Source organism: Strix uralensis, chromosome 2 (genome assembly GCF_047716275.1).
Source record: "Strix uralensis isolate ZFMK-TIS-50842 chromosome 2, bStrUra1, whole genome shotgun sequence".
Lineage (NCBI taxonomy): Eukaryota > Metazoa > Chordata > Aves > Strigiformes > Strigidae > Strix > Strix uralensis.
In genome coordinates this window covers 120,131,811-120,156,082 of record NC_133973.1, presented here as the reverse complement: position 1 = coordinate 120,156,082, position 24,272 = coordinate 120,131,811, and the positions used below count along the sequence as shown (strand labels likewise).

The window sequence follows — 24,272 nt, the reverse complement described above, 5'->3', positions numbered from 1 at the left end:
TTAGCTCAATGGGCTCAGACTTTTTGTAAGTACTTACTTTAGTACACCACCAGGACTAACTTTGCTACTTGAATACCCCAGCAGAAGAGCTCTTCCTACCTGACACTTGCCACATACACACACACAAAAAGATTACTCAGACAAGAATGATTTGAGTAAATAAAAATGACATTAAAATGTCATGTCATTCAGCTGATGTGCTCATAGGCTACCATACATGCTACTTGGAATAGCAATAGGAATTTTAACACAATAACTTGGAATATTTCCCTATTCTTAAAATTTGGTACAGTGATGAAATATCAATAATGTGACAAGGTAAACGTCAATTTAAAGTTAACAGAGACAATACTCTCCTAGGTAGTGTAGTTTATATTACAGAACCAGGCTTTATCTTTGCTTTTTGATAAGGAAACAGGCAAAATATATCCTGTAATATCTGCTGCTCTGTTTGCAGAATCCCTTGATGCAAAGAGCTTTTTTAAAATGATGTATTCTAATGATCATTTCTGTGGTTCTCAGAAGGATTTAGGGGTTCAAACACTGAAAATTCTACAGGGGCATTTTACTTTTCCAGTGTCTTCTTTTGATGAACTGGTTGGTTGGCTTCTTTAAAAAAGAAAAGAAGGAAAAGAATAACACTTAAATAGAAGCTTTAGAAAAAATGTAAACCCTGAAAGGAAAACCAAGCAAAAGCTTCAATAGAGTAACACAGACATATGTTCAGAGAACATTATAATGCTCTGGTTTTGCTTCAAGCTCATCATTCTTTCTTTTTCACCCTTGCAGCTGTATAAAGTATCAAATATAGAAAAAAAAAGTCAACACTGGCAGCTTTTCAACTCTGTTTTTTATAAGCTGTTTTCAGTGACAGACTGGCAGCTCCTCTGTGCTTTTCCTAAAGAGCCTAGACATGCCTTTTCTCTAACATGCCTTGGCTGGCAGGTACAGTGGATCCCATTCTGGCAGAGGGTATCAGAAGCAGTGGTTGTTCTGCTGGAGAGCATCTGTGAGTCCTGGGACCAGGAGTGGGTCTTGGAAGCCAGCTCCAGCCACCCTACATGTGGGTACAAAGCTCAGAAGTGCAGAGAAGCCCCCCAGGCTGGGTGCAAAGCCTGAGGAGCACACAGCATGGAGATCAACCGTCCTGTCTGACCTGTCAGTGCTCTGAGGAGAAGCACAAGCTGAGCTGGGGGCTGTGGCAGTTTGCCTGTTCAGCGGGGCTGGATAAGGCTGCAATGGGAAAGATGCTCTCCAGCAACTGTTCGACAGCTCAATATCTGTTATTATGCAATGGGGAACAAGTGTTGGACAGTCAATGCTTGCCCACGGGCTGCAGTCCTCTTGGCCCTATTTGCACATCTCCATAGTTCATTTATATGTCAGCCTCTCCCTAGCTGTCTGAGCTAGCAGTCTTATTGCTATGCTGAGCTTCCATCCCACTGCTCTTCCTCTTGCTTTCCAAACATGCTTTCTATGGGTAGGTGCTCCTCCTAGACAGACGAGGCCCAGCTGCTGTTACGCTCTGTTGAATTTACAAATGCCTCTTGTTTAATTCACTTGCTATTCTCTCTCAGGTATTGACACAGTTTCTTTTATCTCTTTCTGAGTCATGGAAGAGAGAAAGAAGTAAACCTTGTACTACAATGACTGGGGCATGTGCTGTGGGTGGGGAGGAAAGGTCTAGACAAACATTATCTTTTGTCTTTTTAGCAGGAGGCAAAGCTGAATTTTTCTGATTTCATAGAGTTGTAGCTTTGTATGACCAAACACAATGCTATAAAGGTCTAATTACAATAGACACCTGGATCCCCTGTGGAACATCCCAGGCACCATGTCACCCACCATGGGTGAGGGTGAGCTGGGTTACCTGCTGAGCCTGTCCAGGGCTGTCAGTCAGGACCTTGAAAGACATTCTGGGGAGGCCATAGATCAGGCCTCCCCACAGCACCCTGAGGATCACCCCGAAGCAGCCCCAGGGCCTACTGCCCTCCTGATGGTAGCCTTGCTGATGGTCTTGGGCATGTTCTTCAGATGATGATGCTCCACTGAGCTGGGCAGTGGGGCATTGAGTTCTGGCTTTCGGTGCCATGTCCAAGGACAGAAGGTCGTGGCTGGGATCTGGAGCATACATTGGGCCAAGGAGGGGCTGAGGGACCCTGGTCCATGAGGGGATCTATGGGACTAAAACACATCAGGGATATCTGGGGACTTGTGTAGAAGGACCACATGGGACATATGGCAGGGACCTCATGATCCTGGGGACAGCCAGAGCTGGAGGGGGGTGAGGCAGAGAAAGCCCCCAGGTCCCTGGAGGCACAAGGGTATTTGCAGGGCTGAGACACCCTGAGGATTGCTGGGGCACAGAGGGATAAGCATGTGGGGTGGGGGAATATCTGTGGGTAAGGATCCCTGGGGCCACAGAAGGACCTGTGGGGCAGAAGCACTGGTGGCATTACTGGGTATCCCAGGGGAATGTGGGAGGGCGGGGGGGGGATATGTGAGGCCAATGCACTCCAGGACTTCTGGAGCAGGGGGAGACCCGTGTGGCCGAGGGACCCCCACACGACACCTGTGTCAGGGAAGTCCAAGGCTGCCCCACAGCTTGGCAGGGCAGCCACACACCCTGGGTGAGGTCTCACACCCCTGTTTTTATTCTTGCTGAGGAACTTCCCCCTCCACTTGGTAATAGGAAACAGGCAGCTCGCTGCTGCCTCTTGACTGTTTCTTTCACTTTCCATGATTTCCGAGAAATGGCAGCTGTCAGACTCGGGTGGGTATAAGAAGCAGTGACAGCCCAGCCCAGTGAGGATACAGCACAAGGCAGACACAGCACAAGGTAGGGGCTAACGCAGAGTCCTGCACCGGGGTTTTGCTCAGGCTTTTGCAGACTTTAAACCCAAGGGAAGCGGGAGGCTTTGGGGGGAGGTTTCTGTGTGTGCTTTCTCCTGCAGCATCCCCAGGGAGCCTTGTCTCTCTCTTGGGATTTCACCCACTCTCTCCTACCCGGCTGGGCACTGGGGCTCGCCATGCAGAGCTGTCCCTGACCTGCCACCTCCAGCCTCTGGTCTGCAGGCTGCCTGGGCACCCCATGGAGATGAGGGAGCCTCCCTGTCTGCATGAGGGCAAGGGGACACTGTTCCTGCCTCAGTTTCCCCTATCCCAATTCATGACCAGACCAGAATAGTGCACCCAGTCTCCCTGTGTACCTGAAACAGAGGCAGGAGGGTTTAACAGGGCTGTTCAAAATGTGCTGCCCTCACCCCTTCTTGCATTGCTGGAAAAATACTTGGTGGGAAAGGAGAAAAATTAATTGCCTTTTGAATTGCCTTCTAATTTTACTATTTTGGAGGAAAAAACATAACTGCAAGCATGGGAAAGAGATTGAGCAGGTTTTAAACTTTTAGAGACCAAGCTGCAGAGAGAGAGGTAAGCAATGCACAGTGTGGCTGAGAGCAGTATCAGGGAGGAGGAAGGGAGGAGACCAGAGAAAGGGTGAAGCGGTGCATAGAGAGAGACTCTGGGACAGAAACTTCAGCTCTTTTTCCTTCTCTTTCAGAAAGCAGAACTCGACTGAGCTGAACTGCATTCATCTGTAAAGTCCCAGTCCATAGAAATTCCTCAAAACGCACCCATGAAGTCACATTTCCAGGAGAGTGTGTAAAAAGCACCTGATTTTTCCATGCTCCTGAGCATTCTCAGAGGTGCTGACAAACCCCTACAGGGCTTGAAGAGGGGTTTGAAACCGGTGAGGTTGTAACCACTAAATGAGGTTCTCCTCATTGCATGGGCTGGGGCGGGGGAGGTAAAATGACAAGACCTGGGCTTCTCAGGCTGATCTTTGTGATCTTTTAACCCTTCTTTTAGACCTTTAGCTTTGAAGCTGCAAGTCTGTTTGCTGAAGTTTTCTCCTTGGCTGTCCAGGTTTGAGCTGCTGCAATGGAGAGTGCAGAGAGCAACAGAGAGAGTGAAAGCAGAGAGAAGCTTCATCCTGTGCCGTCATCTGTCCAGGAAGGCAGCAGTACTCTGCTGGGTGAGAAAGGAGGTAACAGAAAACGTGGGTGGAGGCGATGTAAACAGCCACGAACCTACTTCCCGTGATTCTAACCTAAGAACTTCTTGCTTTATACAGTAAGGGAAAGCCCGGTAAAACTAAGTATAAAAGGGTACTTGCCTTTTGAAAACTTCTAACTCCTGTAATGGAGGTTGAATTTTATCCTGTGTTTAAAATAACTGAATGTTATTTATAAGGAAGTGTACATAAATGTATATGAAGCTGATCTCCCATCTGTGCTACCAGAAAAAAAAAGGCTGCTTCACATGGTAAAAAAAAAAAGAAAAAAAGAAAAAAAGAAAAATATGGCAAACTCTGTCCAGTCTCCCTAGGCCCAAAGACAAGCTTTCTGCAAGAACCAGCATGTCACACTTGTGTGACAGCCACTCTCTTACCTCCTACACCAGGGATTTAATCAGGGAGTCTGCAGACATAGAAGAAGAAGGTGTCACAACTTGCACTAAAGACCCTGTAACAGAGTTTGTCCCCAGTGGGGGCACACATCCTGCCTTTATATTTGTATGCCAGTCCCAAACTATGGGGAGGAGCAGTGCTGATGTGCAGGTTTTTATGGTGCTGTTAGCAGGCTGGATGGCTGGCTGACCATCACGTGGCAGGCACAGTCTGCTCTTACCACACGATTTTGACACAGGCAAGTTTGTTCCTGGGTGGTTTTCCTTGGAAGGTGCAGAATGTGACAGAATCTCATCAGAAGGAATCAGAGCTAACTGACTTCATAAAACTTGGTGCAAGGCCTGCCCTTCTTTCTTTTTTATCCTATTCAATAACATTTTCTTTCGCTGCATTACTGTTAATTTGTCTCTGCTAAATCTAGATAACTGGCTTGGATTAGATATGCCAGCTTTTAACTGGCTCAGATGAGTCCATCCACTAGGGTGGAAATCTGGGCTCTGTGACCGTTGGCCCAGCTCAGACCTTTCAGCAGATTCTTGTTGGAAAAGGGGAGCATTGTAAAAGCAATTGATGCTCCTTTATTATTAGGAGCAAAATGAGAGGGCTTAACATCATTGTAGAAGATATGGTGATGATAGACACTGTGCTCAATACATGCCTTTTCTTGCACCAGGAATGAAATCTGCAGCACTGAAAAGCAACAAGCAACAACCTCACTGCACAGACCATCTGACAGATACAATGCTTGCATACCAGGTATAAGTTCTAGGACCAAACATTGAGGTGGGACCCCTGTTTCTCTAGGTCCAGAGTGGTCAAGTAACATGATTTCTGAGCATCATTTAGCCAGGATCTGGAGCTTCAGGGGAATCCAGGGAACCATCCTGTAAGATCTGAGCTTCACTCTACTTGGTGTCCCACAGAGAAGCTGGCAAAATGAGTGGATGCTTGCAGGCTGTAGAATATCTTAACCACAGCTGGCTGGAAAGGGGCTTACAGAGAGGAAAGTAGTTGGGAATGATACAACCACATTCATTAGATCCCCTGAGCTGGACTTCATAGTCCTTCCCTGTGAAGCCTTCTCCCCCATGATCTTCTCTGAAGAGTGTATCCTGATTTCTGAAATATTCCCAAAGGGAGGCTGTGATACCAGTTCATCCCTGGGATTGGTGAGAAGCAACCCCTCAACTACATATGACAGCAAGCCCTTGGAGAAACTGTCCACCAATTCAGGTACAGTGTGACTGGGGAATGTCTTGATGAAGCAGAAATGGGTATGAAACTCTAGGCAAAAAGAAGGTTAGTATTTAGTCTTGAGGAGTAGAAGGGCATTTCTGCTCTCTCCTATATGTTAGCTTGCTGCTGCTTCCCTCACTGCCTGTGTTGCAGCGTCATTTATTCACTTCCTGGCTCCCAAGAAGTGAGCCTGTGAAACAAAAGATGGGGCCAGCCCTGGGATTTGTCCTTCCAAGGGAGCACCCCTAAAAAGTGGCCTAGTTGAGACCCCTCCTAGACAATCCTTGCTCTACCCAGTTCTCTCACAAGTTAGTCTGCAGCTCCCGGCAATCAGTGTCATGGGCCCCAAGGCTTCCTATGTGCCTCTCTGCTCACCAGCTGGTGACTTTGGATCACAGAGGGAAGGACAAGTGCCAGTGATGGCATCAGGTGTGCTAACTATTGTCCTTAGGCCCATTCCCTGCCCCCACCCTTGTCCCCAACAGCACAGATTGTTCCATGTCCCTATCCCCAGGAAAGCTGTACCAAGAACTGGTGAAGCTTGGCAAAATAGGTGGGCGATCACACAAGTGAGCTGGGATTCTTGGTTCAGAGACCCAGAGGAACATACCCAGGCTGTGAGGAGCTTCAATATCTTCTTTCCCATTCCCAGTATGCAACTGTCTTCTAGTTTTTCTTGACTTGGTGTATCTTCTGCTCACATTAACCCAAGCATTCTCCTCACTTGCAGATGACCATGAAAGCAAAGAAAACCTAGGACTTGATAGCAGGTTGGTTGATGCAGAGACCTATGCTGTGAGATTTCCCATCAGACCTCAAGGAGCTTGAGGTCTGGGAGCTTGCTGGGAAAAGAGCTGTCTTTGGGAGGAGTTATATCTTTAGTACTGTAATGCTACTCCACCCTTAAACTCCTTCCTCTGCCAGCAGATAAAGATGGAGACAGGTAGAGACCCTCCAGGACAGGAGTTTGTCTCTTTGCAATGCCACTTGGTCTACAGCATGCTATCTTTATCTGAGTTATTCACACAGTGGCTTGATACTTGCATGTAGGCAGCTGGGACCACTGCAAATGCTTTATGGTAATCAGGATATTTGTACAGGACTGGAAGAAATGATGCAGAAGATACTCCTCTTCCAGGAGCTTCAGACAAAGGCTTGGAGAAATGTATGTGAGTATCTCAATGCTGCCCTGAAGTCCTTAGGTGAATCAGGTGAAGATGGTGACAGAGTGGTGGAAGGGAACTTGATGTTGACCTTACAGTATTTCTTCCCCTTTCAATAGCTGCCTGCAGAATCCATATCTGTTCAATGGAAGACTTCAAACAGAAGAAACAATGACCCTGGAGTTTTTTGCTGCAATGTCAAAAAAATCCAGGTTTTCTGAATCGTCATCCAAGCTCTGTGTTGTTTTTTACAAGCAACCGGGACAATACCAGGAATTTGCTGTTCTGAAACAAAGGTAAAAGTCATCCCTAAATGTATGTTGATGTCACGTTTTTGGAAAGCATACAGCTCACCCAAACTTTAGGGTCCCAGCCTGGACTTCAGCTCCAGACAAAGACACCTAAATTTAGGTATCTGTAGAAGCGAGTTACGGTGTTAAGTCTAACTTCTGTAGGTCCTGCATCAGCTCTGCCAGATCTGCACAAAGGTCTAAAACATTATGGAGCTTGCCAGATGTCACCAGATGCCTTGCATAAGAGAAGATGGGGTGAATAGAGTCCCTTCAGTTCTGCTACAGTTGCAGCATTCAGCAGGAATATCTCTAGATGTATTTCTCATTCTTTTTACAAGGCAGTTGAAACTTTGGCTAAGACCAGGGTTGTTCACATCAAGGCTTCTTACTAGTTATTTTTATTTCTCTCCTGTCTGATAAACCATCAAGCTCAGGTCAGATTATCAAGTTTTTGTTTGCCACGATAAAGGCCAGAGGCATTTTTTTGAACTTTGCATTTTGAATGTGAATGTTGATTGCTCATTCTTGCTGCACAAACTCATCTGTAGAGCCAAAGTCCATCTGGGGTCGAACCTGATGGAAGCTCCTTACAGTGTAGTAACTAATTCATCTTTATTCTATTCTAGAAAAGAACTGGTCATGGGCTGTGCAAGAATCCCCATTTCTGACCTCCAGAGAGGACCAATTTTTTATAAATATGCTATCCTTAATGTCTTAATTGACAGTGAAACGAGATTATGTGATTTAGAGCATATTTATGGAATGGATTCCCAGAATATAGAGAGTCAATTACATCGAGTCATAAACATTCCCAGGGAAGAGATCAAAGCAGATGGTAAGTGCTGTACTTTCTTCAAAGCTAGGACTGGGGTGAAGTATGACCAACAAATCCTTACATGCAGTAGACAAATATAAACTCTCCCTTGTTTTGCTTTGCACTGCGGCAGCACCTGCTTCCTGCAACTGAAACATTTTTATTGTGGGGATTTTTGACATATAGGCTTATGGGCTATTTATTTAACACAAATAAATTCTTTATAAAACATAAACACAAACTATTCAGGAAGAAGTGTTTAAGTTATTTTGCTTTTTACCAGAATAAACTTAGGCTTTTCATTGTTGGGCAAGGGAGAGTGTGTAATGGAGCCTTGAATCACCTTTGCATCTACCTTTCAGAATGGCTTTCAGTTGCCATTCCAGAAGGGTGCAGGTGACCTGGAGGTCCAGTGTCAGATCTACCACACTATATAGATGTTTTGAATATGCCAGGATGACTCTAGAAGTAGTAGACACCTACTGTTGGAGCAATTGAATCAGCCGTGGGCTATGCACACCAGGCCCATCTAAAGTACAGGTGAGATATCTAGGGCTGAATTTATATATGCATGGTGAGTTTTGTGCATTAGTGCCCCAGTTATGGCTCAGCTGGGCTTGGCATTCATAAAAAGTAATTGCTATCGTTAGCTCAGGGACAGTATAAAGTTCATCTTTTATAGGTTTGAAGGTTCATTCACAGACCCTGATTCCTTCCCAGGTACATGGACCATTTTTGAAAACATGAAGTGCTATTTTCATGGAAAAAAAAAAAATCGCTTCAAACATTTGCCTTCCTTCAAATTATGGTGTTCAACAACAATGCCCCAAAAGTCAGTCAACTGTAGTATTATAGAATACCTTGTAGACAAATTTATCCAGCCCATCAAGCTCCAGAACAGCTTTAAGAATATAGAAAGAAAACTGAGGAACTACACGGAGAGCTTCAAAATCTATCTTGGAGATGCTGAAAAAGGCGAAACCTATTCTCTGACTAATCTTACTGAACAAGTGGTAAGTATACACCAAGTCAAAGTAGCAAGCAGCTCCCAGGTAGACAGACCCCTGAAGAGAAATTTCTGCAGCTACCTCTAATTCCGTGTAGGGTTCTGAACATCAAATGGATGGACCTTATTTTCATTGTTTTTTTCCAGTTTCTGGGTTGGACCCAAAGACTGATGAGGTCAAAGGAGATCTCTACTGGAATCAGATCCAAATGGTGTCATCTGTAGAACTAGCTTTGAGGATGGGTCATGGAAAGACTACCCTGATTTTGAGAATCCTGCATGGAAAAAAAGAATTTCATATGCAGTTATGTTCAGGCTTCAACGCCTCATTTTAAAGTCTAGATTAGATTCCCATTTGACTTACTTCTCAGGAGTATGAAGCAAAGGTAGAATGCAGTTCAAGGTTGCAGACACCTAAAATAATATTGGCATATTGAAAAATAACTGAGTGCATACATGCTGAATTTCTTAGCTCCTGTTGTAGGTGCTGAGAAGTAGTCAGCAGAGTCACTGAAGGATTGGAGAGTCAACCATTCAGTATGCACTGATGTTTAGTCGGAGGAACGTCTTACCAGTCCTTACTGACTTCTCTATGCTGAAATTGCTTCTTTCAGGTGTTTACTTTCCTGAGCTGAGTACTAACTTCAGTGTGAACAGGTCCACCTGAGCAAGCCCCCCTTCCCCAGCTCCCTTTATTACCAGCAGAGATACATCTGCAAGGGACAAAGAGTAGGATGTTTTTCTTTATCCTAATGTGGACAGGTGGACAACCATCTCTTGCTATGGATTGCGCAGGAATCTTGGAAGAAAGGCTGAAGTCAGTACTCTCATTGTTCATGGAAGTGAATCCCTATCCTGCAAATGCAATAAAAAGGCAAAATCCCAATGGCTAAAGGAGACCACTGATGTCCACACATCATGGTTTCTGTCTGAGATGGTACTAGGTTTGGCTGGGATGGAGTTAACTTTCTTCATAGCATATGGTGCTGCGCCTTGCATCTGTGACTAAAACAGTGTTGATAACAAACAAATGTTTTGGCTATTGCTGAACAGTGCTTGTACAGCATCAAGGCTTTCTCCCTCCTCACAGTGAGTATGCTGGTGGTGGACAAGAGGTTGGGAGGGGACATAGCCAATACAGCTGGCCCAAATTGACCAAAGGGATATTCCATACCATATGATGTTGTCCTCAGCAATAATAGCTCAGAGAAATGAGGCGGAAGGACAGATGTTTGCAGTTATGGCATTTGTCTTCCCAAGCAACTGTTACATGTGCTGAGGCCCTGCCACCCAGGAAGGGGCTGGACATCTGCCTGCCAATGAGAAGTAGTGTATGAATTCTTTTTGCTTTGTTTATTTGCACAGCTTTTGCTTTCACTGTTTAACTCTCATTATCTTGGTTCATGAGTCTTCTCACTTGCCTTCTGTTTTCATTCTGGCCCACTGGAGAAGAGGTTAAGTGAGAAGCCTGGTGGGTGTTCGGCTGTTGGCCAGGCTCAACCTGCTAGTGCTGTTTAATGGAAGTCCTGTTTGACCTGAGGTGCCACATCCACCTGGCATGGTCTGGGGCTTGACTCAGAGGGAGTCAGCAGGGTATATCCAGAAGAGGAGTGGGTACCCAGGTTACAAACAGCTAGGTGGGGATGTTGTCTTACGTTGTGGATGTATCCTGAAAGGTCACACAGAGTGGAAAGCCTGAAATACACCTGGGCTACACAGAATGCAGAGCAATGCCTTGCAAGTCATCTGTAGGGAAATCCTAATGAAATGAGTACAGTGACAGATTCTGCATCTCTGTTTAGGTGAAAGTTGTTTATCTGCCCTTTGGGTTTCACAGTCATGGAGTCATACTCCCATACTAAGCTAGGCCTCTGAGAGAATCTCCACTATTTCTTTTGATTCCCTTTGATTTCCCAGCTCAGCTGTGAGACTGAAGATCTGTTTATCTATACTTCATCTGCAGTAGGGCTAGAATGGGTGGCTAGTACACTCCTGGTGCTGGTGCGGATTCAGCATATAAGAACTGCTTGGTAAACTTGTAACAGCCAGGAAAACATTTTCCCTGGGGTAGTGCCAGGGCAGTGAGATGCAATGGAAGCTAAGAAATTTGTTAGCTATTGCAAAGACAGGAACCTGTCTTTAAGTGTTTTAACTGCAAGGCTTTTGCCTCCAAATAATGATACTTAGCAACTTTCATCTTCCATCCTACTTTTTGAACCCTTACCAGCTCCTCAAGTAAAATAGTCTTGCCTATCTTGATGAAACCCCCTTTCCTTATTCTCATTGTCCAGTTGCATGATAACATGACAAAGTTCATGGACAAGATCATTGGATATCTGGAGAGAGAGAAGAGTAAAGATGATGGGCTGCTTTTTGCCTTACACACCTCATCTTGTTATGACATCCCACTAAGCAAAGAGGTAATCATCAAGGCTGAAAAACTGTTCCAGGACATCGGCCCATTTCAAGGCAAATTCAAGTATCTGAGAAGAAAGAGGTAATTAAAAGTGTCATCCTATTTTCTTGAGTTACAGATCCTTCTGTAGTTATTCAGTTCATTGGGTCTTTTTCTATATGGAGCAATTATGTGAAGATAGAGCTAGAATGTGGTCCCCCAACTCTCTTTCCCCTTCAGTTCAAAAATTCCTAGCTGTATTTCTGCCGCTGGCTGCCATAACATCTGCAGTCTGTTCCCTCTGCCAGGTCTCTGATTGAAGGAGAGCCACAGGTTCTATTTTTGGCAGGGATTGGTTTGAGTTTCAGACCGTTACAGTTATGCACATCTGTAGGTGTCCAGGCTTCTCTTGTAATCTTTGGAGATTCAAGACTCAGCTGGGCATCGGTGTCATTTTAGATGCCATGTGCTATCTCACCAAGCCTCCTGTTGACAATTTGAAAGGATTAATATCTCCCAGAAGTTCTGGTTCATATCTGAAAACCCTGCAGGTCTGTCTTGGATGTCCCAGACATCTCAAAGAGAATTAGACATTTTTGCATAGACAGCTGAATTGAGCCTTACGAAAATGAATGTATTATACCACAAAGTCAGATTACTGTATTCTGTCATGCTGTTTTGATTTAACCTATAGCATTTGAGGCTTTTCTGTTTTGATTTTCCTTTGCTACATAAAACTTATGGAGGGAGACTGTTTTGGGAAAGTTGAGGTGGGATTCATTTGTTGTACATGAATGTCTGATGATAAGGTCTCTAGAACCAAGCTCTTGCTCTCTCTCCCATACCTTCATGCATCTACATGTTGGCAAGATGAATGCCATTGGGTTAAGGGGTAACCACACAACTCCCTGCCACTGCTATCCTAGGCAGTGGTTATGGGAGATCTGACTACTGATGGAGATTTTTAGTGGTTTTCTTTCTTTTCAGCAATTACATTTCAACTGTGAAGAAAATTTTCTTAAGTAATAAAGGCAGCACCTTGTGTATTTGGCTGATTCCATTGCTGTATGCAATCACAGAGAATATGGAGGACCCCTTTTTTCCAGAAACCATTCCCTTACAACACTTGTTGTCGCTGAGAGATGATGAAGAGAAGCAGAGGTAGGTTTGAAAGGGAGAGAGCATCAAGGCTGAATCAGGGAAATAAGCTGTTGTACTGTTAGAATAATTTTTCAGTGCTTTTGCTTGTGGACTTTCAACCACCAGAAACTTTGTGTTTCTTCCCTGGGCTGCAAGTCATTCACTTTCTCATACATCCTACTTCTGCCCTGAGCTCTAACTAGAAGAGAAGGGTGTTTGAAGGTGAGTTGGAGGAAGGCGAAGACTGAGCTGAGGACTGTGCAGCCTTATTCAGACAGCCTGTTGGAAGTGGCCTTAAGGAGAGAACTATCCCTAGATCCTCAGTTGGCCATTGTTTCACGGGGGAAAGGTGGAATCACTCCAAAATAACCTGTTTGCAGGCAAACTGGACAGGAAGAAAAGGTATGTTTGTGCACTCACACAAGACAGTGGCCCCTGGATGGAAAGTCTCAAACACAGAATTTCTTATGTAAAAACCTCAAAAAAAAATCTTACTGTGTAAATTCACTTGCTCTAAAATCCCAGATATTCCATTCAGTGTCCATCCACATCTTCTTTAAGTCCAGTGCCACATTGGCCAGCCACGGGAACACATAAGATGACACAAAGTGTCTCCTGATGTTTCAAAGTGCATCTGCTGTTGATGGTCCATTTTCATAGGAAAGTTCTGGCAATGATAGAGATTCAGAAGTCATTCATTGAAAGCTGCTCTCCACTGGCAAAGACGGTCTTGGAGATGTTGGCACTGAAGAATTTCACCAAGAACTCCCTGCTCCAAATCAAGTTTCCACCTCAGCTCCTCCTGGATACTGTACATCAACGCGTCATTGAAGTCGTCAGTAAACCATCCCAAGTGCATGTAAGATCAACTTCTTTTTAGTGTTTCTTCCCTAGGTTATGGGAAGTTGTACAATTTTGTACAGGTGAGCAAGAAAGTCTCCCTGTCTCTTGAAGAAGTTTTTAGCAAATCCAAGGGGTTGAATCATAGGAACCCAGAATAAGAGCTCAATAACCATGTTTTGGGAGAAGTTGCAAAGAGAAAGGACAAGGGGATCTCATTGGGTTTTGGCCTGGTTTAAAAAAGGCTAGCAAATGCTGTATCAAGTGAATTTTATTCAGAATCTTTAAACAATTTTATATCCTGTCTCCAAAAGCAGTACCCAATACGAACACTGTGATGATCCAGAAATTGGAAAGGCTGAAAGAAGGAAGTTAAAGTCTAACTTGCATTTTTGGGGCAGTGACTCTTTTTAAATGAAAATTGGACTTGTCTGTGGGAACCTACTTTCTGTCATTCTCACTTATGTTTTAACTAGACTGTCGTAATATGCTCTGAGGCCCTGGAGAGGAATTCCACTTAAAATCTACTTCTTGGTGCTTATTATAGGGTTTATCCCCAACACACTCTGGTTTGTACTTGAAAAAATCTGAGCTAAGCCCTCCCACACAACCCACTGAACTCCAGAGATCTTGGAGACAGCTAGCTTCTGTGGGATTTGAAGTGATTGCTTTAATAGGAGCTAGATTTGCCTTTCCATCTGGAAGCACTAGGGATTTTTTAAAAATCAGACATTGGCAGAAAAAAATTCTCTGAAGGTTTCACACTTATTTTTCATAGGAGACTGCCTCAGCTCTAGGAACGGATGTGTTTTCACAGTTGTTTTCAGTGTATGTTTTTACCCTCTATTCAGGAAAAGGATTTGAATGGAGTTTTGAACAACATTGCTGAAAGGATGAAATGCTGGTTCAAGGACTTGTAAGTGCTAACCTGTTGAGAGGAGAAATACTAGGACAGTTCTGTGGAGGAGGTGGGAAGGAATAGCTAGACTTAGGTTGAGCAGAACAAGGGAGGCTGTAATAATTTTCTTTGTTAATTGTGTGTCATAATCTTTTAAACCCCTGTGGGGCTGAGCAGTATCATGTGGGAAGGAGGTCCACAGGGGAATCTGTCCTGCCAGACAGTCTACCTCCGTCTCATGTTGTGGGATTCAGCTCCAAATTCAGACACATAAGTGGCTCTGGTCAGCTGAAATTGCATAGCATGGTACAGCAAATGAAGGGCACTTAAACTCAAGGTTGTGTTGACTTTTTTTAAATGCTATTGTTAGAATGAACACAAGAGGTGTACAATGCTTTTCTGTGTCCACAGATGCCTGCCAGGGTGTACGGAGCAGCTGACAAAGCCCACAAGTAATACGGAAGATGCCTTGCAGTGTCTGGTTTTAACATATGCGTTGCTTTCATTTTCCTTAAAGCGTTGGCATGCAGTGCCATTTAGCCTGATAATGTCACTGCTACGGATACTTGACATGTTTGCTGCAAAATCAGATGTGTTGCAAGCAAATCAGGTAAAAAAAACACCCACAGCTTTCATGAAGATATATACCTATGTCTTTTTAGCTGAGAAGGGACAGGAGTTCAGGTCTGCTTCATTCAAACATGGCCAACTATAGGAGTGTCAGTAGAGCATTAGGTACCTTTCTCAGTTACTTATTCTAACCTTGTCAGAATTTGCGCTGGGGCAGATGAGGAGGGTTTGCATGGACAGAGAGGTGCAAACAAGGCTGGTAGCATCTCAGAGTGTGCCAGCCATTTCTCTTCTTGGAAGCCATTGATAGTTATGGGAAAGTCTTCATTTTCACTCTGTACACAGCAGTTAAGGATCAAAAGCCAGAGTGAAAATCTGTCTCTCCTTGCCAATTCTTCCATTTTTTTTATTTTCCAAGGAATTTCAGCAGTTTATCTCCGAAAGGTACAATGAGTTTGAAGGTTACATCAAGGAGTGGCTGGAAAAATCCTTGCTCAGGCCACCTGTGGAAAATAGACAGTTCCTGGAAAACATCAATGTGAGTGGCAAGAATCCACAGGGATAACCACCCACCCTGGAAGGTCTGTCTATACCTTGAGGCCCAGTTGACCAGCTTTATTTTTCTGCCACAGGTGTGGCACGAGCTGTTCTTGCTTAAGATCCTCTGTGTGGAATGGGCCCAGAAGTGGCAAAGCCTGATATACAGCATGGTTGAAAGGTGGCTGGAGAAAGTAAGTTATGGTTACTTAACTCCATCCAAGATTCCTGATCCCAGGATGCTTTGTTTTGTCCCAGTCAGTGTTTGGATGATGGGAGATGAAGCAGCCATCTCCTTGCTGGTGTAGAGGGACATAACTCCTCCCCCACTCTGACAACCCAATGATATTTGGCAAGGCCCCAGAAAAAAAAAAAAAACCTGCAGCTTAAGCATTTCCTTCCTGCAGGTAGATGGCAGAAAACTTCCAGACTTCTACTTGGAATTCATGAAGAAGGACAAGTGCTGGAATAAAAATCTGGAGAGCTGCTTTACAGATTGTGTCATTCAAAGGATTAAATACTTCGAGAAAAGTGAGGTACAGAGTTTCTGTCTAAATGTCACCATCCCTTCTTGCACAGCTGGGAGTTTCTACTTCCTGCCACACTGAGTTGACCCACTCTGCTAGCTGTGCTTATTTGGTCTGTGGTGGGTTAATGGAGTGGGAGAGGAATTTTCTGTAAAGGTACAGGTTCTGCAAAGCCTATTTACAACTAAGAGGAGAAATTTCTTGTCCTTACAGGAGCCTATGTTAGGAAAAATGGTTTCCAAAGTCCTCAAGACAGAAAGGTCAACTGGTGGGAAAGTGCTTTCTGCTGTTGTTGAGAAAATATTCTCAGACAAGATGAGCACGTTGGAAAAAGTAGACAGTTTTGTCGACAGCACGGGCCCAGTTCTCGCAGAGGTGCTCAGCTCTTCTGTGATCTGTGATCTCCTCTCTGCTTGTGAGTTTTCCACAGAGGGGCTTTTTAAAAATTTTTGTTTTGGAAGTGAGTTTTGATGGGCTCTGAAAGCCAACCAACATCTGATGCACGTATCACTAAAATCCCACACCAAACAAAAGTTCAGCCATGGAGCTGGGAGAAGTTTGCCATCAAGTCCTTTCTTTTGCTAGAAGGAAATATGAGGTTTCACCAGCTTTGTTCAAAGATCTGCCAAGTTTGTTGCCAACGCAAAACTAAAGAGACAAAATATTCACATACCCTGGGAAAACAATGTTTCATTTAAGAAGCTAAGAAACATCTCAATGTATTTTTCCAGTTGAAATGGTCTTTTGTTGCACATTCATGAGAGGTGTTTCATTTTTTAAATGAAGGATATTAAAAAAAATACTCTCTGAAAAAGAAAAAACCAAACCAAACCAAAACAAAACAAAAGAGAAATGCTAATTGTGAAGCACCCCAGAGGTTTGTCTCCTGTGTGAAGGAGGTTTATAACCAAAGCTAGGCCAGGGTCCTCTAAAGATACATTTTGCTTTTCATGTACCTGAAACAATTGAAAAATGCTATTTTACATTGACTGGGAACAAAGCAACATTTTTCCCACATACTGGTTTTGGCCACTTAATGGGAAAACAACCAAATCTATGCAGTTCATAAAGCTGGCTGTAACAGATCCCCTTGCTACTCATGGCTTGGAGGCAGGGTGCTGTGAGGCTGCTAACTCTTCCTGAAGATGTATGTTAAAATGAAATCCAGTGGGGAAAATGCTTCTTTTGAAAGCACAGCTCTATCACTATTTTTCATCTATTTTACAGATAATTCAGAGCACAAGCTTCAAAATAAGATCAGTGAAAAAGCAAAAATCCTGCTTTCGCAGTTTTTCAAATTCTTCCACTTTTTGAGGCATCGAGTTTTCTCAGGAGAAATTCCCTGCAACATACTGTCCATTATCTTGCAGCATCAGGTGGTATTTCAGGATATATTGTGCATCTGCGGTAAGCTTACAGTTTCCAAATTTATTTCCCAAAACATGTGGTGTGTTTTCCTATGCAATGGGGCAAAGAGAACATATAACTATCGGAAAAACATCTAAAATACAAGTAAAGCAAAAACTTCTCTGCAAGAGACCAAACACAAGGCAAAAAATATAAAAGTTTAATACAGGCAGTATTTTTAAGCCATTAACACTATGAAGACCAGAAAACAATACTCCTCTTCTGTACAATGGATAGCAATTAAAATATTGCAGTCTTCTTATGATTTTTTTATAGAATTGTATTTGTGTTGTTAGAATCATAGAATAGTTTGGGTTGGAAGGGACTTTTAAAGGTCATCTAGTCCAACCCCCCTGCCATGAGGGAGTCGAACTATATCAATTATGTGTTGTCCTACGGAAGACTGTTCATGTATCTGAACAAAAAGAATATGACAAAGCCCCTAGAAGTGTTTATCACATTTGAGAGATTGTATAACAGTGAGAGGTGGTGAACAGTGGGTAGCATTTATACATGTCCTGTGAATCATAAGATTCTTCAAAATAGGGTTTAACACTGGAAAGTTATCCCAAAAGTACCGTCTGTTGTCTTCAGAAGCAGGGAAGGGATTTTCTTGAAACAGACAGCTACAGACCCTGCTATTTCACCAAAGAAATGACAGGGGAGAGAAGGGAAGAGGCACAATTACTGTAAGGCATTGTGAAAATTAGTAGAAAAAACATATAGAATCATAGAATAGTGGGGGTTGGAAAGGTCATCTAGGGCAGCCCCCTGGCAATGGGCAGGGACATCTTCAACTAGATCAGGTTGCTCAGAGCCCCATCCAACCTGACCTTGAATCTTTGCAGGGATGGAGCAACTACAAATTCTCTGGGCAACTTGTACCAGTGTTTCACAACCCTCATTGTAAATAATTTCTTCCTCATATCTAGTCTAAATCTACCCTCTTTTAGATTAAAACCATTACCCCTTGTCCTACAGCAACAGGCCCTACCAAAAAGTCTGTCCCCATATTTCTTATAAGCCCCCTTTAAGTACTGGAAGGCTTCAATAAGATCTCCCTGGAGCCTTGTCTTCTCCAGGCTGAACAACCCCAACTTTTTCAGCCTTTCCTCATAGGAGAGGTGTTCCATACCCCTGATCATTTTTGTGACCCTCTTCTGGACTGAGTCCAACGGGTCCATGTCTTTCCTGTGCTGAGGACTCCAGAGCTGAACACAATACTCCAGGTGGGGTTTCAGGAGAGTGGATTAGAGGAGAAGAATCACCTCCCTTGATCTGCTGGCCACGCTTCTTTTGATGCAGCCCATTGCTGGCTCATGTCCGGTTTTTCATCCACCAGTACCCCCCAAGGCCTTTGTGCAAATTCAAGCATGCATTTGTTAATGGCAGCGGTTATGTTTCCAGTAGTTCTTTTCTCTCTCCAAGTGATTTTCTCAAAAATCCTTTATATCTGAGGTCTGGGCATGGTTGGTATTCTTTGTTTGTTTCTTTCTCCAGATTCCACTATCTCCAGCTGTATAACAACAGTATTGGAAGTCAGAAGGGAGGAATATATGCAATTTGAAGAGCAGAAGAAGCAGAGATGCTCATTTCTGCATCTATGCAGCAGCATAGAGGATGTGATAAGAGGTACCATCCCATTATATTTGAGAGGACAGGATTGCCTATATGGTTCTTGAATGGGGAGCTGTCTCCTAAAAATAAAGAGCTAGTAGCAAATCCTCCAGGAAATAGTGCTGCATGACTCTATAGTGGCAAGCAGTAGCTGGGAGAAGAGAATAAGCAGGGAGGTCCTTAAGGAAAAAAGGAATGGGTAAAGTCTGCTAGGGGTTTATGTATGGAAGGAGTTCAGAATAGTGGGAAAATCTGTCTCGTGGAGGAAGATTAAACAGTGCCAGGTATTATATTTTTCCAAGAAACATAAAAGGTTGGATTACCTACTTTGACAAATGTTTGTACGGGGAAAGGGCAATTTCAGACAAGATCTGGGACCTGAAAAGAGCAGGACAGAGGAGCAAAAGGTAGCAGAAATGTATATTGGTTGGGAAGACTCACCCAGTGAGTTCTTCCTGCTGGACAGTGGAACATACAATCCCAGTGTTGAAGTTCTCAGATTGGGTGCAAGAATCAATAGAAGTGATTCTCCAGCTGGGGTGGGCCAAATGGTGGGGTAAGTCTGCTCAACCTCTACTTCAGGGCCAAGTTTTTTTCTAACAGTACAGACACTACCACAGGTTCAAGGCCATGGTTTGAAGGCTTCCTTCCTCATCATGGAGCAATTGATTTTGCCCACCATTTATTTTGGTGTTGATCTTGGATTCAGTTTTTCTCCAAGAACTTTGGTGAAACAAACACACACACGCACACAAACACACCCCTATCTCCCTTTGGTGTTGAGGTCAGGTTCAGAATATTTCCATGCTTAGAGGATAAGTGTCTTTCTAGCTGGAGAAACGCACTAATTTTTTTGTTTCCACCTTATTTAGTGGATAGGAGTGCTGTGAAGAAAAGCATCAGAAAAAGAGGAAATTTTAAGGATCAGACGTCTGTAAGCAAATTTTCTGTGAATGGTGAGAAGAAAATTCCCGAATTGCACCTCCTTGCTAAATACAGTGACATGATGAAAAAAATTCATACCTTAGAGGAAAGCAATTATTTCTGGAGACTGTGCAAGAAAAAAGCAAAGCAAATTAAAGCCACAATCCCTGAAGAGAAAATTCTCTTGATAGAAGATGTTCAAGAAAAGATTTATAAGCCAGCCATCGCTGACTTTCGGAGTACCTATCTGGCCCTCAAAGACTTTTCCATCACCCTTGGGACTCTGCAGAGCCATTTTGAGAAGCAGTTAGCAAATGAGAGTCAACTCACGAAGGAGTTTGAAATTATGGAGATGAGTGAAGGGAAAGGGAATGGAAAAGCTGCCTGGGTAGATGCTGCAGTGGAGAAGATTAAAAACTACCTGACCCTGTCTACAGTGGTGAACACTGCCAAGATGATTGATGAACTGCGGAAGAAACTTGAGCTTAATGGAAATTTTCAGATTCTCAACGACCTAACAAAATATGTATGTAGGACACATGGATATCTGGTTTATACTGAGTGCTCTAGTGGTTCCTGTGTTGTCAGGTCTGAATGGGGAACCTCTGCTTTTGTGCATCTTAACTTTTAACTAAATCATACTCGATACAGTGGATGGAATTTTTCTTCTGGAATATAAATTTCACTGTTGTAGCAGTCTCTCTTTTAGCCTGGCACCTTTATAGTAGAGTAAATGGAGTCAGGGAACATGCTTCATCTTACCCTTAATCAGATTCCTGATTGTCTGCAAATGAGCTCCCAGTGCCATTAGAGACACCCAAGGGCATCTGAGTCAACTGTGTGAGGCCGATGGATGCAGGCATCTCTGTCAGCAACCAAATTCTGCATCAGTCCCACCCTAATATTTTCTACCTGCTCCAGCCATTCTTCATTTGGCTTCCACATGTTCTTTTTTGTAGATCTCCATGCCTAGTTGCTCCAATCCTGTAAAAGCTAAAATGTTATACTGTCGTAACCTTTCTATTATGGTAGCAAAGATGGAGCAGCTGGATGTTCTGCAACTTTTTGTACTTTAGATAGCTTTCCATGTTTTGAACAGGTTTCCCCAGATATTTAAAATTGGAGCAGACCTTGTACATTTTGTGGAAAGGTCCTTTTAGTGATTAGGACTTCAGTGCAGAAGTTTTATATCATGACTCTTCCTCTGCTGCAGGGACTTGTACTGAAATAACCAGACTGGCTTTTATTAAAATCGATTGGATGGGAGGAATAGAAGTCTCTGGGGAGCTGGCCCTTTGTAAAAGACTCTGAGTGGCTGATGAAATTGATGTGCAGGGCCGTGGCAGAGCTTACCTTCCCTCTTTTCTTACCAAGGGACACACATCAGTATGTCTTGGGGTTCTTTTTTCAGGAAGGGCCAGAATTCAGGAATAAGAGACTTGATTATATGACCCAGGACATAATGAAGATGCAAACTAGTTTGATCAACCTTCCACAAGAGATCCTCGACTTCTTGAGGGAACTTCTTGAATGCACAAGGAAAGGCTTTGTCTCCTGGATCAAAACCATAATAAAAGGTGAGTTGTACTGGGATATAATAGAGTCATCAGACAAGAGAGGCAATAGAAAGGGGTCAGTTAATCTCTACTTGTCATAACAGCCAGAGGCATTGTATCAGTCAACTATGTGAACTCCTCAACTATGAGTCAACTATGAAACTCCTCAACTATGTGTTTCATTTTTGGATTTTTTTGTTGTTGTTGTTGTTTTCACCAGACAAAACAGAAATCCCTGTATTTGTGGAGCTGGCATCAATTTTTGCAGGTGAAAATGACATGGATATTGACAAAGTGCGGTTCTTCCGTGATGCTATGGCTGCTTCAGCACCCATTATATTTGACCTGGGACCCACATCTGGTTTTGAACAGTTCTTTTCAGCCCTGTCATTCATCAGCGAAGCCACTGCAAAAGACAGTAATCTGCCCAAGAAGTTGGTGAGTCTAGGAATCCCATGTTCCAAAATTACTTGGACTTGTACTAGAATGAATTGCCAAAGTCTGGTGCCATGCCATAGCGGAGTCAAGACATGCAAGTGGGTGTAGTGGATATGATGTAAAACCTATGAGAAATCTGTGGTGTTTGGAATTGAAGTCCAGTTGGGACACCTTCAAAGACATCACATGCCAATGTGAAGGCAAATGGAGGACACCCGTTAGGTGTCACATGCAGAAGAAAGTCAATTCAATGCTCTGTGGTTTAGGAAAGTCTAGTCTAGCACTGTCTTGCATAATCCTCTCCACAGAAATGATACCATCCTACTCCAGGTACCATTTAACTGACACCCTTCCTCCAAATTGCCAAAGACTGACAGAGAACAGCAGCTTCACAAAATACTTATTCCCTGGCTTTGGCTTTCAGAAAGCTTATAAGATAGATGTAGATTTGGGTGCAACAGCTGTGCTTTGTCTCTTCAGCCACAGCAGGTACAAGAAACCCCGCTCTTACCAAAATTGTCCTTACAGACCTGCCAACAAGTTATTAGGATTTATTCTGTTGCGGTTTTTTTTACCTTTAACAGAAAGATTCTTGTGATAACAGAGAGTGGATACGGATGGTTCATGACTCTCACGGCTCCATAGAGTGTTCCTCAATCTCTCAAGCCAGAGATATCAACAGCAGAGGGATGTTTATCATCTCAGCACCTCAAAATTTCAAGGTAACAGTTCTCCACACTTTGAAGAGTGCTTTCTAGGGGCTTGTTTCTGCCCAAAGAAATTAACATTCTTGAAATCCATCTTCAAGGAGTATGTCAGATAACCAATAGATCTCTGCTCAGGTTTGAAAGCCAAACTCATGTCACATCTTCCATTAAGCCTTGGTTATTTTCAAGGCAAAGCAGATTTTTTTGTCCTCAGGAAGGAAAGAAAGCAATATTTTAATACAAAAAACAACTCAGCTGATCACAGGGAAAGTAAAAAAAGGAAAGGTAAAGTTTTAAAATGAGAACTGCTACTCCATGGTTCAAGGAGAGTGGTGCTTGCAGCATACCCTGAAAGAATGAGCCCTGCACAATAATAGAGGAGGGAAGGAATGATCCACATCTTACGACATGGGAAAATCTGATGCTTGGCTGTGATATTGTGAGAGACAACTTGTAAAAACAGGTCGGTGAGAAAAATGGACTGAGAAAAACAGCCTGAGAAAGAGATAAAAGTTAGCAGGGGGAGTGGAAGCCCTCTGAGCTAAGGAATGCCTCAAACACTCGCAAGTAATGAAACTATAGTCACAGGATGGATAGTGTGGAGGTCGAAGCTGATAAGGCTGCCCAAATAACACAGGATGCAGCAGGAGGGGGGAGCCCTGTGGAGACAAGATGGCTCTACTCTGGTGCACCTGGACAAATTTCAAGGGCCATCTGTCCTGTGAATGAACTTTGCTTCATTATCCACAAAATGCATATTAAAGTTAAGACCCCTGAATATGCTAATGAAGACTAGATTAAAGTTAACACCCATGAATATGCTAATGAAGACTAACAAGATCATGCTAATTACATCATTCCATGAAACACCTTACCCCTCCCCATACATGGGATGCGTAGGTATGTGGGTCGACCTAGGGAACGGACCCAAGGAAAGTGTGTATAAATCGAGGGGGAGCAAAAGGGGATGGGGGGGGGTGAAGTGAAGAGAAGAAGATAGATGCCTTCTTGAACACTCACTGGCAGGATTGATGCAGGAACACAGACCGGTGATCTCTATTCCTCTATTCCCTCCATCTCTCCCCTTTCCTTTTTCCCCTTTTCCTTCACTACCTTTAAGAAATGCAAGGCATACTGTATTGCCTGCCACAAATCATTATATACTTAGCCAATTATTGTGTATCCGATCAGTACATTGTGGGAAGTTAATAAACGTTTGGACTTTGAGACTTGTCTCACCGTTGTCCACTCCACTGGGGATTTACAAATCTGAGTCACTTGTCTCCCTCATCTGAGCGGGGCATGACAGATATGCAGGCATGTACTACTACTGTTCTTGAAGGTCCATTACACAAGGATGGGGAATTACACAGAGAAGAGGCAGAGAGGGGCTGATCCTCTTACCTGCTTTCCAGGCTGCCCTTGAGGATTGTGTTTCAGTGCTACTGCTGAAGGACACCACAGAGGAAGAATCTCAGACAGATCAGAAGGCTAAAGAATACAGCCTAGCTCAGCTCACAGAGCTCCAGAACAAGCTTATGTTGGTCACTACAAAAGCTGAGCAAGGTAGAGAGGAGGCAGACCGCTTCTTGGAGGTAAGACACAGTGCAACACCAATTTGTGCTTGGAAAGCAGTTTGGGGTTTTTAGCTAGAATTCTTTCATGGAGACTTATTCTTGACCTTCAGGTGTGACTTCAGGAACAGAGGTAGCAGACTCCCAGATCTCAGGTGTAAG

General features: G+C 43.5%; 1 protein-coding gene across 1 annotated transcript in view; it reads left to right on the top strand.

Annotated features, from left to right (window-relative positions):
* Positions 1–2,752: 2,752 nt before the first annotated feature.
* LOC141939751 (E3 ubiquitin-protein ligase rnf213-alpha-like) overlaps positions 2,753–24,272 on the top strand; it is a 61,539-nt gene continuing 40,019 nt past the window's right edge. The window contains exons 1-26 of the mRNA XM_074860114.1: positions 2,753–2,839; positions 3,560–3,748; positions 3,925–4,045; positions 5,142–5,224; positions 5,605–5,701; positions 6,435–6,474; positions 6,805–6,873; positions 6,987–7,163; positions 7,787–7,995; positions 8,695–8,987; positions 11,272–11,477; positions 12,363–12,536; positions 13,176–13,374; positions 14,207–14,271; positions 14,665–14,863; positions 15,242–15,361; positions 15,456–15,554; positions 15,768–15,896; positions 16,101–16,302; positions 17,115–17,294; positions 18,795–18,926; positions 19,784–20,361; positions 21,247–21,412; positions 21,612–21,829; positions 22,414–22,551; positions 23,952–24,131. Coding sequence (XP_074716215.1) covers positions 3,940–4,045; positions 5,142–5,224; positions 5,605–5,701; positions 6,435–6,474; positions 6,805–6,873; positions 6,987–7,163; positions 7,787–7,995; positions 8,695–8,987; positions 11,272–11,477; positions 12,363–12,536; positions 13,176–13,374; positions 14,207–14,271; positions 14,665–14,863; positions 15,242–15,361; positions 15,456–15,554; positions 15,768–15,896; positions 16,101–16,302; positions 17,115–17,294; positions 18,795–18,926; positions 19,784–20,361; positions 21,247–21,412; positions 21,612–21,829; positions 22,414–22,551; positions 23,952–24,131 — 4,059 coding nt within the window. The 5' untranslated portion in view covers positions 2,753–2,839; positions 3,560–3,748; positions 3,925–3,939. The remainder of the gene's footprint in view (positions 2,840–3,559; positions 3,749–3,924; positions 4,046–5,141; positions 5,225–5,604; positions 5,702–6,434; positions 6,475–6,804; positions 6,874–6,986; positions 7,164–7,786; positions 7,996–8,694; positions 8,988–11,271; positions 11,478–12,362; positions 12,537–13,175; positions 13,375–14,206; positions 14,272–14,664; positions 14,864–15,241; positions 15,362–15,455; positions 15,555–15,767; positions 15,897–16,100; positions 16,303–17,114; positions 17,295–18,794; positions 18,927–19,783; positions 20,362–21,246; positions 21,413–21,611; positions 21,830–22,413; positions 22,552–23,951; positions 24,132–24,272) is intronic.